The following is a 12,945-nucleotide window of genomic DNA, read 5'->3' on the forward strand; positions in this document are numbered from 1 at the left end:
GTTGTTTAGGCCACCCTGTGTGTAGTACATCACGATGGCAGATCCAGGAAACTATACCATAAATAACCTGGAAATAACTAATGTTCAAGAAATCAGTGTCCAGAGACAGACAGAAATGGGAGCCCAATGATCCTCTGAGCCCCAATCCAGCCGTCCTGACAACATGGTCTCACTTTTCATTACAGGAGCCCATAAATTATTATCTTAAACCTTAAAATAGTTTGGATTATTTTTCTACTAGAAACAATCAAATTAGCCCTAACTGATACCATACACTGATAGAAACAGTCTGGATACCATAATAAATAACTACAGTACATACAGTCCCCCCCTAAAAAATGTCCCGTTATCACATTGTAGAAACTGAGTCCCCTGAGAGGGGCCCCTGATGACCACCTCTCCTGAGCCACATACAGTTGGGGGGTAAGAACCCATCACTTCTTGGTAATCAGCTTAAAACATGAGCAATAGTTGTTATTTCCATGGTTTTCTGTTTAACTGGTATCTATTGTAGAAACATTACTCTCGTTGCCTTCTGTTGACTCCATGGAGATGAAGAATGGATAAATCTCATCATTATTACCATGTGTTTTTATCATAAAATACTATTATTACTACTAAAAATCTCACCCAGGAAAATTTCCAACAACAGATATGTAAACCTTGTGTGCGTAAGAAGTTGGTCCCCCTTTTGATACTAAATATATTGAATTATTGCAAGAGGGCTGCTTTCAATACTGAGAGCAGAATTAGACACAAACCCTTTCTACTCCATGGAGATTTAGGGGATCTTTCTAGAGATTTGGGGGACCCATCTCTCCATCATAACCAGCTTCTCCGCTCTGAGACCAGGAAGCTCCAGCTGAGAGTCAGAGGCACACGAAATGCAGCCTATGTCTCCTGTGACAGATTTTACGATTCTGTTTCAGGCTCTGTTGTGTCCTCATGAGTTAGAGTGACAAGAACAGGGATAACCGCACACTGGAGACATGGACCCGGGAGGACCATCATTTCATTCTGCCTCTCGGAGATGAAACTGAGACAGCAGCTTTTGTTATTAAGACAGTTCTTTGCAATGAAATATGAACAGAACTCTCTGCTGCAAATTTTGCCTCCGAGTCCACAAACACATAAAAATGCTGCAGACAGAAACGGGAGCATCAGGCCACGATGCCATAGTGATCTGGGCCAGCTCATCTCTGGCTGCTGTCACAAAGAGCGCAAATAGATGAAAACACTGTGGCCAGAAATGAAACTTAAAGGTGGCCGATGCTGCGTTTTTGCAACAATTTAAGGATTCTCAAATAGCATCCTTTACCCTAAAAGATATTCCTGGAATGGCCTGGATTGATATTCCTCATTTCTCACTGGAAGTTACTGAAGGTGTTAAAATGTCAATGTTACCTTGGAGGCCTAAGAAATGGACTCAGTCACCATTTTCTGAACTAGTATTTATTCAGGCCTCCCACCAGCTACCACCAGGTAAGTCAGGTGATGAGATGAACTCATCAGTCACTCAGCGAATCCTGAGACTCTGAGATAGAGGGCAGGGGCATGGAGCTCATCCAGAGCGTGGGGACCATCTGCAGGGAAGACCTGGTAGGCGAGTCACGGTGTGTGGGCCTCAACATCCCACAGGTAGTTCTCTACCTGCCCACTGGCCACCCTGAGGTAGGAGGCATGGAAGCAGGCACAGACAGGTGATGGAGAACAGGCAGCCAGCCCACTCGTCTCGTCTTCCCAATTCTGGCTTTTCTGGGGAAACGATTTTCAATGTACAACAGTAGGACTAAATTTTCCTTATTTCTGTGGGTTCCTGAGGCTGGTTGAGGGACATCAGCCATGCCAATTAGGGCAGCCGAGGTGGTAGGTAATGGCCCTTTTCCCAACTGGACCATCTCACTCATATCGTCAACTGTGCACCAGGCAAGACCAGAGGCAGGTGGCGGTGACAGAATCCAGCCACAGACCTGCTATCCCTGGAGAACGTTTTCTGCTCTGACTGCCTTGCCCCTCTCTCCCAGGGGTGCCAGAGGTGGGTGTCTGTAAGGAGAAGCTGCTGTTCATTTTCACCCGGCCCCTGACCACCCAAGCACTAAGCCTCTGGTTCAGAGTGTACGTCGTGGTGTGGGTGCCTGTTTGCAGGAAGGAAGGGGAGATAGACAGTGAAGTCATCTCTCTCCTTCGCTCACTGCTTCCCATCCAGTTAAAAATCAGAGGAAAACTGAGAGAAGACCATGGCATTCAGGGGAGAAGCTACAGCCAGCTTAGTCTGGGACCCATCTTGTTTTCCAAGACAAGCTGGAAGTTTGTTTACCTTGCCGGATAGTAGAATTGATTAATGGAACAAAAGAGGCCCAGATGCTATACAAACAAACATTTTAAATTGGAGTTTAGCCTCTGTCACCTGGAATGCAGCAACCTGGGAAAGGATAGGACACCAGAGAATAGAAAAATAACTCATCTCCCAGTCCTTCCAAGTTGCTGCACAGGGGACAGTCCAGCCCCTCCTGGGTTGGTAGGTGCACCCGACAAACACAGCCTCAGGTCGGGCACAGGGGCTGGGACCAGCCCTGGGCTCCTAAGCCAGTGCTGGTTCCACTAGGTAGCCAAGAGTCCTTATGGCAAACTGATATTTAATACTGTCAGTTTCTAGAAAGAAAATCATGTAGATTAGATTTATAAATAGTCCCCATATTCATTTGTGGACTTGGCTACTGTTACTCACGCATTCAACCTGCAACACCACTGTAACCATAGCAGTTCAAATTTATAGAGCACTTTCCCTTTTTTTCTTGGTTTTCTGTTCTATGCACTCTCATTTCATGCCTTTGCATTAAGTATTGGACACATTATCATTGCTGATTTGGAGGTAGGAGAAGAGCAAAGCCAGCAGTTGTAGTAAATCTCTGATTTTGTGATCAATGGCCCATCTCCAACCAGCAGGGCGAGTCTAGTCATATCAGTAACAGTATCCCGCAAGCAGGTTAAGTGATTTCTTAGAGGACCGACTACTCCAACGGCACTGGAGTATAAACACTGGGAATCAAAGTTTGCCTCCGACCTGGAGATGCAGAAGCCGCTAACTGTTTTTGTTTCTGTTCCTCTTTGGAACAGAGAATTTCTATCACCTACTTGTTATAATCTGAATATTTATTCAAAAAGCAGTCTTTTCTTAGCAGTGCTCCTAGGATACATTAAAACCAATTAAATAAAAAGACGTACTTATTTTCCACCATTTCTTTCGCTAAAAGCAGTACCCGCGACCCGGGAATGAGTAACCCAAAGCCCCCGAGCAAGGCATCCCCTCGCGGGCACAGCCGCAGCTCGCCAGGGCCGCCGGGCCTTCACCGGGCAGCTCAGAGGCGGGGTCATCAAAACCTTCTCCATTCCCGACAAAACCCAGCGGCAGGTTTTGAAGTTTTTTTGAGACTCATATTTTATTGGCAGACAAGCATGTCAACACCTCTCCTGTAAAATCAGTTTTATGTTTTTGTTGTTAAATTTTAGAGATAGATGTGAGAAGACTGGGTGCCCTGAGCGCAGACCAAGGGTCCTGCAGGACAAGACCCTGATGGCACTGAGGGGACCTGGGGGCTGCGACGACGTCATGCTCATGAATGAGATTCTCATTTCCCCTTTTTTATTTTTTTAGGCGCCAGCTTGGCCCGGGCGCAGGGGCATGGCTCTCCCCTCAGGCGGCTTCAATCTACTCGTCCACAGCGGCCCCGTCGCAGGGACGAGCCGGCACCCTCGGGGGACCCGGGACCCTGAAGCCGGCCTGAGCGACAGCGGGGCCCTCCTGCCCTGAGTCCCCCCCGCGGCCGCTCCGCCGCGACTGACCAGCCAGCCTGACTCCCAGGGGCTGGCCCCGCATCCCGGGGCCCCCGCCCAGCTCAGCCCCGGGCTTTGGGGGACAGCGGCCTGAGGCACAGTGTCCGCAGGGAGCCCCAGCCGAGCGGGTCCTCAGTCCCGGGAGGGGCCGCCCGACGCCCCTCGGGGCGGGACCGGGGGCTGCCCCCCGCCGGCATTAACCCCTTAGAGACCCCGGTGCCCCTCGCCCTGCGCGCCCCGGGTGCGGGTCGCTTCCTGTCCGCGCCCAGCCCGGCCCGGGGTCAGTGCGCGGGGCCAGTCCCGCCAGGGCCCCGGGAGGGGCGCCCGTCCCCCCCTTTCCGAAGCCGGCGAGGGCGCCCGGCGGACTGAGGGGAAGGTCGGGGTCCCCGCCTCGCCCTGGACCCCCGCTGCTCCCGCCCGTTTCACCCCCACGGACAAGCCCGGCCTCCGGGGTCCGGGGCGGGGACCCTCCTGCGCGGCCCCCTCGCCCGGAAAGGCGGCGGGGACCCTCCCCGAGCCGGAGGCCGGGGCGCGGGGGCCCCCGAGGAGCCGAGCAGGAGCCGCCCGAGAACCGCCCGGCCGGCGGAGAGGGGTCCCCGGCGCAGGCGGAGGGAAGGAGGGGAGTCCCGGGGAGGGGCGCTCGGACCGGACGTGGGGGGCAGGGGGGAGCACGGGCGCCGAGAGACCCCGGGCCCGACCTGCCGGGGCAGCCGCGACCCGCGCCCGCACTTACGTCCAGGAAGATGGACAAGCCCTTGGACGGCGGCGCGGGGCCGAGCTCCTCCGGGGCCTCGCGGGGCGGCCCCTGGGTGCCCTCGGCGGTCCCCCGGGCGCCCTCCATCCTCGGGCAGGCGCGCCCCGACTGCGAGCGTCCTGCGCTCTCCCGCTCCCGCCTCCAGCCCGCGCCGCGTCCCCGCCCCGCGCCCCCCCTCGTCTCTCCCGCTCGGGGTCCCCTCCCCGTCCTCCTGACGCCTGTTCCCGCCCGACTCCCTGACTCGGCTCCGGGTCCCCAGCCCCAGCCGACCCTGCTGATGCCCCAGGGGACCCTGGTGATGCCCCAGGGGACCCTGGTGCTGACCCAGGGGACCCTGGTGCTGACCCTGCTGATGCCCCAGGGGACCCTGGTGCTGACCCTGCTGATGCCCCAGGGGACCCTGGTGCTGACCCTGCTGATGCCCCAGCGGACCCTGGTGCTGACCCTGCTGATGCCCCAGCGGACCCTGGTGCTGACCCTGCTGATGCCCCAGGGGACCCTGGTGCTGACCCTGCTGATGCCCCAGGGGACTCTGGTGCTGACCCTGCTGATGCCCCAGCGGACCCTGGTGCTGACCCTGGTGGAAGCCGAACCAACCGAGAGGGGTTCCAAGAGGTTTTGCAAAGCTGGCTTTTGGTCCAGGGGACCCCGCTGCCCCATTCTCCCCAGGGCGGGCTGGTGAATGGATATTGGGGCTGGATTAGTGTAGGCCTCTTCCAGGCCTGGATTCGAAACCTACCCTAGTTACTTTGCTGTCTTGTGATCTAGCAAGTTACTAAATCTTGAAGCCTCAGTTTTCCTCGTCAGCAAAGTGGTCACAGTGCTGGTCCTTATCTGAAAGGGCCCTGGGCTGAAATGTGGAGCCATCCTCCAGGCCCTGCTCTGCGGTCTGCAGCGTGAGGTCGGCATCCCCAGGGCAGGAAGATTGTCAGGCGACGCTCCCACACAAGCTCTGCAAAGTTGAAGACACAATAGAAGATGCAGCCCCATCAATGCTTAAGAATTAAACTAGGACAATTAATTCCATATTCGAGGGCTTCTGTGGAGGCTGCAGACATAACCGCTATTTGCTGAGCATCTAAAATGTGCAAGTGCACACCCACAGCCTCACAGGTGAACCACCTGGAAGCCAGAGGGTTAAGGGAATCGTGCCTTTGCTGACTCGGTATCTCTGTACCTGTGGCTTTGTTTATTTCTTCTGATGGTCTGTCAAAAAGAAATATGAATTGTTAAACATCCACCTGGTCATTATTTTTTTACGATGCAGCGGGAGCACCATGGAGCTACAGCTGGCTTCTCTAACGTAACGTGTGTGGACGGCTTCGGCAGCGATAGGTGGCAATCCGACTCCCGTGCACAGCCAAATTCAGCAGGCTCTGCAAAGTGGCAGGCAAACACATTTTGGGTTTTCATGCAGACAGCATGAATTTTGAAAACCTGTTTTCACACATCAGTTTCCTGAACCACAGGATCCTCGCTGCTGTGTGCAGCATCCGTCACGCACAGGAGACAGCCGAGCTGGGAGACAGCGTGCCTTCCTCCCAGGGTCCCGGAGAAAAAGAAAGAAATATGATAGATTCCAGCTCTCGGGTTTCTTATGATAAGCCTTCAACAGGAAGGCATTTCTAGCATTTTAGGAGATGATAGCTGTGAGGGAATATATTGTATTTCAATCCATCTCTGCTTCATGGAGAGACTGTTATCAGACAGCCAGGACTCTGCCTTATTTATATTTTAAAAATTCCACAGAAGGCTACTCTTTGGAGCCGTGACTCACAATCCTTCCAGGTTAGTGGACTTTTGGTAGCATTGGCAACCAAAGATCCAAACCTTCCTCCTCTAGGGCCTGAGCCCAAGGTGGGTACTGACCAAGGCAGGGTGTACCTCTTCTGGGGAGCGAAGATGTCCCATGGCTGGAGCAGACAGACCTGGGCTCAGCTGACAGGACGCTTTGATGGCGATTTGAAATCTGGATCAAGGTACCTGCAGGGACGTTCGTTCATGGCAGAGAGCAGGTGGTGACAGTGAGCCCTGAAGACAATGAAACCAATATGATAAGGGAACTCTGGCTGTGATTTCAGCAGCCTCTCCTCTCAACTCAATCTCCAGGGTTCCTATCCTTCCAGCTGGTATCTTTCCCAAATGCTCTCTTCTGTTTTACCTTAGTCAGTGTGTGTGTGAACATTTAAGTTCTACTGTCTTAGCAAACTGCAATTATACATACAGTGTTGTCAACTAGTCACCGTGTTTCACATCAGACCCTCAGGCCTGATGCATCTGCCGTGGAAGGTCTGTGCCCTTTCCCAGCCTCTTCCTGTTCCCCGCCCCCCACACCTGGCAACCACTTTTCTGCTTTCTATTTCCATGAGCTCTACATTTTTTTAAGATTCCACATGTAAGTGACGCTTGCAGACTCTGTCTTTCTGTTTGCTTATTTCACTCAGCATAACGCCCTCAAGGCGAGTGCTGTTCTGCTGTACCAGGTCTTCCGCATCCACTCATCTGGGATGAACGCTTCGGTTGTTTGCATGTCTTGGCCGTTGTGAATAACGCTGCGACGAACATGGGCACAGGTATCTCCCCGTTATCTTGTTTCCAATTCCTTTGGTAAATACCCAGGAATGGGGTGGGTGGATCGTAAATAGCTCTATTTTTTAAAAGAACAGTTTATTGACTTTTAGAGAGAGAGGAAGGGAAAGAAACATCAGTCGGCTGCCTCCTGCACACCCCCTACTGGGGATGAGCCTACAACCTGGGCACGTGCCCTGACCAGGAATCGAACAGTAACCCTTCGGTGCACAGGACCATGCCCAACCAACGGAGCCACACCGGCCAGGGCTAAATAGTTCTAATTTTAGTTTTTCTGGAACCTCTGTACTATTATTCACAGTGGCCATACTATGGAATAGTTAGAAAACCCTGAAAAGTTAGTAAGAGTTGGTTTCTGATGCTTGAACTCTGACTGATAAATTTGATCTAAATCTATTAAAGAGAGACCTTGGTTAAGTCATTGGGAAAAAATTGGTTGAAAGATAATTGTATCAGACACCTGCTGAGTGTCTGCTTCAGGCCAGACGGCTGACGAGCATGCCAGTGATGAGAAGACGGGTCCTGGTCCTGGCCCTGGCCCTGTGGCTTCTGCTGGTCACAGGCTGGAGACCATGTAAACAAACCTGAGCTCTGCCCTCACCTGGAGACTCAGGTTCCAGTTGGCTGAGCACACCTCCTTGTGGATACCGCTTAGGTATTTTGAATTGAGTCGTCTATAAGTTAATTTATCATTTTCCCCTAATTACTTTATCTTCCATAATTTGTTGAAGAATATCGCACTTCATCAATTCTCCCAAAAGAGAAACCAGGGGATAGCCTTGGACTCCTTCCCTCACTGTCTCTATCTTATCCCCACCCCGTCCAATCTGTGGCAGAGGCCACCCTGGAGTCCCCTCCCCCCTCCAGCCTCTCTGCCCCCACACCAGACCAGAAAACCTCATTTGTCACTGAGGCAGGGCAGGGACAGTTGCAAGGTCCCCCTGCCTCCCCTTTGGCCTCCCCTCTAATGCACGCTTCCCGCTCAGCACAGAGTGAGCCTGAAGTGCCCAGACCTGCTTGCAGTCCTCAGGGGCTCACTGGAGCCTCTGAGGTAAAGTCACCGTTGCTGTGCCAGCTCTTGCCTTCCTCCCCACTGCTCCCCAGCCTCAGTGTTCTGGCCACAAAGCATCGCTGGAGTGGAACGGAGTGTCTTGGCAGACCAGGGCCGATGCCCAAAGACCTGGGCTCAAATCCCAGCCTGGCTGCGTCTCATCTTTGAATGATCCTGAGGCATGTTCCTCAGCCTCTACTTCTCTCAGTCTAGAGGAGGGTTCCGTTAAAGGGCGTGCGTACACACTGAGTGTGGTGGACCCGCACAAAATAACAGCAGAGACATGGCTGCTTGTGGTCCCCCACATTGCTCCCCTGGGCTCCTGGGCTGCGGCCCTTGGCACTGTCTGCCCAGAGTACACAGACTTCTTTCACTTAGGGTTTGAACAACCAGCCCAGAGCTCTTTTCCTCGCTCTCCTCCCCCACCGTTTGCCTCCCTGTTTCCATGGCACCCACTACACCTCCCATATCCCTCATCACATTTTTTTAAAAATAATTTTTTAGTATCCTCTCTGGCTGCCTGCATAACTCGGATGCTGGGCTGAGAGAGCTGTATTTTTTATCTGTGTCTCGTGTCTGGTGATCTGCTAGACAATGGCGGGTACTTAGTAAATGCAGGATGAATGGACACGAGGAGGAAGAGTTACATGACTTATACTGGGACAGGGCTCAGAGGAAGAGATGAGGGCTGTCTGCGCCTTCGTGTCACAATGTGCAGTGACATGAGCTCATGATGAAGACAAGACAGAGCAGAAGGGCTGGAGGAGGGGCTAGAGCCAGGCTGGGCCCAGGGCACCCCACAGGCTACGTGCCCCCCGAGGGATAGGTCAAGCCTGACTGACTCAGACACCAGCTCACAAGCATGAGATATAGGAAACAGCTATTATAATTTTAATAAGCATCTAAGTTTTTAAAAACATCAGGCTTGCGGGGAGGTGGGAAAGGGGACCTGATAACTCTGTGCGGATGCCCAGGGCTCTTATTTGACTGAGAAACTAGCTTCATTCCTTTCAGACTAGCCTCCTCCTTCAAATGGGGACATTTAGGGATCTCACAGTGACTTCCTGGGGCTGGGTCACCCAACTCTGAGGCACGAGGGACAGGACTGGGGACTGAGTTGCTTCACCTGTAAGACCATTGTGGGGTTATGGGAATGGGCATAAGCTTGTGGGCAGGCCCTATTTTGTTCACCATGGTGTCAGTGACACGGGCTGAATAAGTCAGTAACCAGCACACAGTAGGGTCTTTATTACTGGGCAGCACTGCACTGTGCTGAGCACCCTGAGGTGCTCGGTGAGAACCTGAATGCTGCACCTGGCAGGCCTGTCCTGTAAGGACTTTCCTCAGGGTCATGGTCTCACAGAGGGTGCCCAGCGGAGCCCTGGCGACACCCCTGTGGCTGCTTCGTCACAGGTGAAAATAGTCTCCACCACATACCTCTCGTCCCCTCCACAAGGGGGTCACCTCTGCTCAGGGGGGAGGTAAGAACAGCAATTACTCAGCAACTTCTCCAGAACTGAGTCCCAATGCTGAACTACACTACCTGGCTCGTGGTGAGCCAGGGTTATTGGAAATGAACTGCCCACTTCCCAATGGCCAAGACTGCTTTAGATTGAATATATATATATTTTAACTTCACTGGTTCTCTTTTGATTTTGCTAACAGAAGTCATCGTGAGGGGGTGGGCTAGTGAATGGGGTGGGGTGCCCAGCCGCCTGGCCTGTGTGACCTCAAGCAGATCATGTCACCAGCTTGTGCCTCCCTCTCCTCACCTAAAGGTGGGAATTGAAACAGCAGTTACCCCCGGAGGGCCGTGGGGCTTAAATGAAACATTGCACGCAAGATTCAATAAAAGCAGTCATCATCATTTCATGTCCCAAGCAGTCCCGTAAATCTTAGCTCTTTGTGAGAAAGAGCAAAAGAACAGGACATGCTGTAACTTAAGTTTAAACCTTTTAAAAGGAGAGTGGGAATCATCCTGGACTCCCTTCACGCATCACAAACCCAGTCATTTGCAGGTCTGGTGAATTCTGACACAAATAGTCTGGAATTTAGAGGTTTCCTTGTGTCTGCATTTCTGTCCCAACTCGCCCCAGAGCAGGTCACCCCTGGAGCATGTCATCCCCCAAGCACCCAGCCTCTTCCAGGAACTCCTGCCTGTCACATGCCCTTCTCCTGTTCACACAACAGCCAGAGTAGGAGTAGGAGCGGTGATCCCAACACACAGGGTCCCACCCTCTTCCCTGCTCACAAATGGTCAGTGGCCATGAGATTTTCAGGCCGAACAAACCTGTGTCCTTGGCTCTCAAGGCTCTGCAGAGCCTCGTTTGATCTCTTATGCGTGTGTGCCCACACACTCCTATACACGTACACACACTCTTGTGTATACACACGCTTACATGCGCATACATGCATGTGTGCACACACTCAGAGACTGTGAGTGAACCGAAGCCGGAGCAGCTGAGTGTCTCAGGAATGCTCAGTGCAGGGAGCAGGCAGACCTGAGTGGTGCAGGCGGCTGGAGCAGGTGCTGGTGCTCTGTCCAGACTCCCTGCTCCATGCACCTAGCCCCAGGTGTCGGCTGCTGATAGACTTTCTCTGCGAGGCTGATGGGGCCACCTCGCCTGGAGATGTCTGTTATGGACCTGGTCCCTCTGTGGGTGTCACTCATATCCAGGGACTGACTTACGTGGGCGCACACTAGCCAAGCCCCTTCACCTCTGCAATGAGACTCACACCCCGGTGGTCAGGAGATCCGGCTGACAAGAGACTTCTCTATAAGCCATAGCTCCAACTCCTGTGCTACCATGAATTTCTCACCCCCTGACCAGTTTCTCCCGAGAGCGTTCTTTCTGTAAATCATTCGCACACATGTTCTTTTCAGATGCTGTTTCTAGGGAAGCCCGTCTAAGACAACATACAAGCCTCGTTTTCAGGAAGTGTTACGAGACTGACAGCCGGTGCCAGACTAGCAGATGACTGGATACGGAGCCTCAGATTTCTGGGCAAGAAGCTCATTTCAGACTGTGGCGGAGACTGGAACGGGGGGACAGTGGACAGATGTGGCGTGGGAAGCATGCCCACCGAGATGAGTAGAGGAATGCAAGCTCTGGGTGCACCCCAAGTTCAAGGCAGCCCACACCCTGTGGCCAAGCCACAAGTTAACTCTGCAGGTTGGAAGTGTGAACGGGACAAAAAAGCCTCTGTGTGTGGGTGGACTGCCTTCACGAGACCAATTCCATATTTGGGTTGAGAAGGCTTTGTTATCTTTTCTAAAGAAAACGTCCCACCCTCATAATTTCTCTGCATTCAGCCAGGCCACGCTTTACCTCAGGGGGACAGCAGCCCACAGTTACAGGTTTCCAGTGAGGACACCAAGTACACAGTTGTGCAGTGAATGGATGGGCCCTAACATCCCAGGGTCGGCTGTGTTCCTCTGAGGAGCCCAGAGCCTTAGGACACTGTCACATTCACAGAGCCTCTGAATCCACGACAGAGGCTGTCTGCAGACAGATGACAACCATCTCTTTCTAAAGGACATGGTGAGGATTCAGTTATTTCCTAAAATGCTTTGGGATAAAAATTCCGTTATAAGAATTAACTAAGAATATCATACATTGTGCAGGCCACTAATTTGTATTCTGAAGTTGAATGGACTTGTTTTTTAATTGCTGTAAGGAGCAGTTACCAGAGCTGACATCCCAATCCCTTCCTGCACTAGGCAAGGTTACTTTGCAGTTGCAAACCCGGGCATTGTGTGCAGTCCCTGAGACAGGGGAGGCTGGTTGGGCACCATGGGCTCAGCGGCTACCTGCTTGGGGCTCACCGCAGACTGCAGACATATCCTGAAAGCATTAAAGATACATGTAATGTAGCAGAGTTCATAACCTCACTCCATTATCCACCAGCTAGGCGACTTGGGAAATCAGTAAGCCCTCTGGGCCGCTGTTTTCTTGTGTGTTGAGTAACGGGACACGTCGCGTGGGAGTAGAGCGCACAGCTCAGGCGTAGACCTAGCCGTGTGCGGATACGCTTAGTTAGTGCCCAGTCCTTGCTGGTGTAACTAGTAAGTTGAACAGTCACAACTACTGAGTGTGTAACTAAAATACTTGACCCTTGTCTCCTGTTATCCCCTTCAAACGCACGTGTTCAGGGGCAGAATTAATTTCCTGCCGCTGCATGGAACCCTGGCAAGCCTTGTAATGTTCCGCTTATTTGTTCTCGGGTCCCTAAGTCACAGCACAGTGTCCATTCTGCAACTAGTCCATTTCTGGACTGATTGCTCTGACAGTAAGCCCTCATTCCCACAGAGCACAGTTGTGGCCAGGCTGCTTGCTTTTGGCACATGGACCTGGCCTTCCAGCCAAGAAACTGGCCGTCTGGACTTTGGCCTTGGTCTCCAGGCCTGGAATCTGGCCCACAGGCTGGAATGAGGCCCTCCCTGCCCCATGCACTGAATGTGGCCCTCAGTGTGGACATGAGCCCTCATGGTGTAGGAAGTTGCTGCCCTCTGCAGGGACAGTACCTGGAGGTCCAGGCAGAGACCCGTGTTTCTCTTATAGACGACGTTACGTGAATAAGCCAAAGATGGCTCCTGTGTGCTGACCCCTAAGTTGTTTAACCCCTTGCTGCAGGCTGAGAACCTTGGCTCAAAAGCCCAACAGCCTCACAACGAAATAGTTACATATTCAAAACTAACTCCCTCCCCAAAGCTATT

The 12,945-nt window shown here is 52.6% G+C and overlaps 1 protein-coding gene across 1 annotated transcript in view; it reads right to left on the reverse strand.

Annotated features, from left to right (window-relative positions):
- NECAB1 (N-terminal EF-hand calcium binding protein 1) overlaps positions 1-4,675 on the reverse strand; it is a 52,534-nt gene extending 47,859 nt beyond the window's left edge. Inside the window, exon 1 of the mRNA XM_087825590.1 lies at positions 4,568-4,675. Coding sequence (XP_087681716.1) covers positions 4,568-4,675 — 108 coding nt within the window. The remainder of the gene's footprint in view (positions 1-4,567) is intronic.
- Positions 4,676-12,945: the final 8,270 nt, after the last annotated feature.

The sequence above is a fragment of the Miniopterus natalensis genome, chromosome 16 (assembly GCF_054644295.1).
Source record: "Miniopterus natalensis isolate mMinNat1 chromosome 16, mMinNat1.hap1, whole genome shotgun sequence".
Taxonomy (NCBI): Eukaryota; Metazoa; Chordata; class Mammalia; order Chiroptera; family Miniopteridae; genus Miniopterus; species Miniopterus natalensis.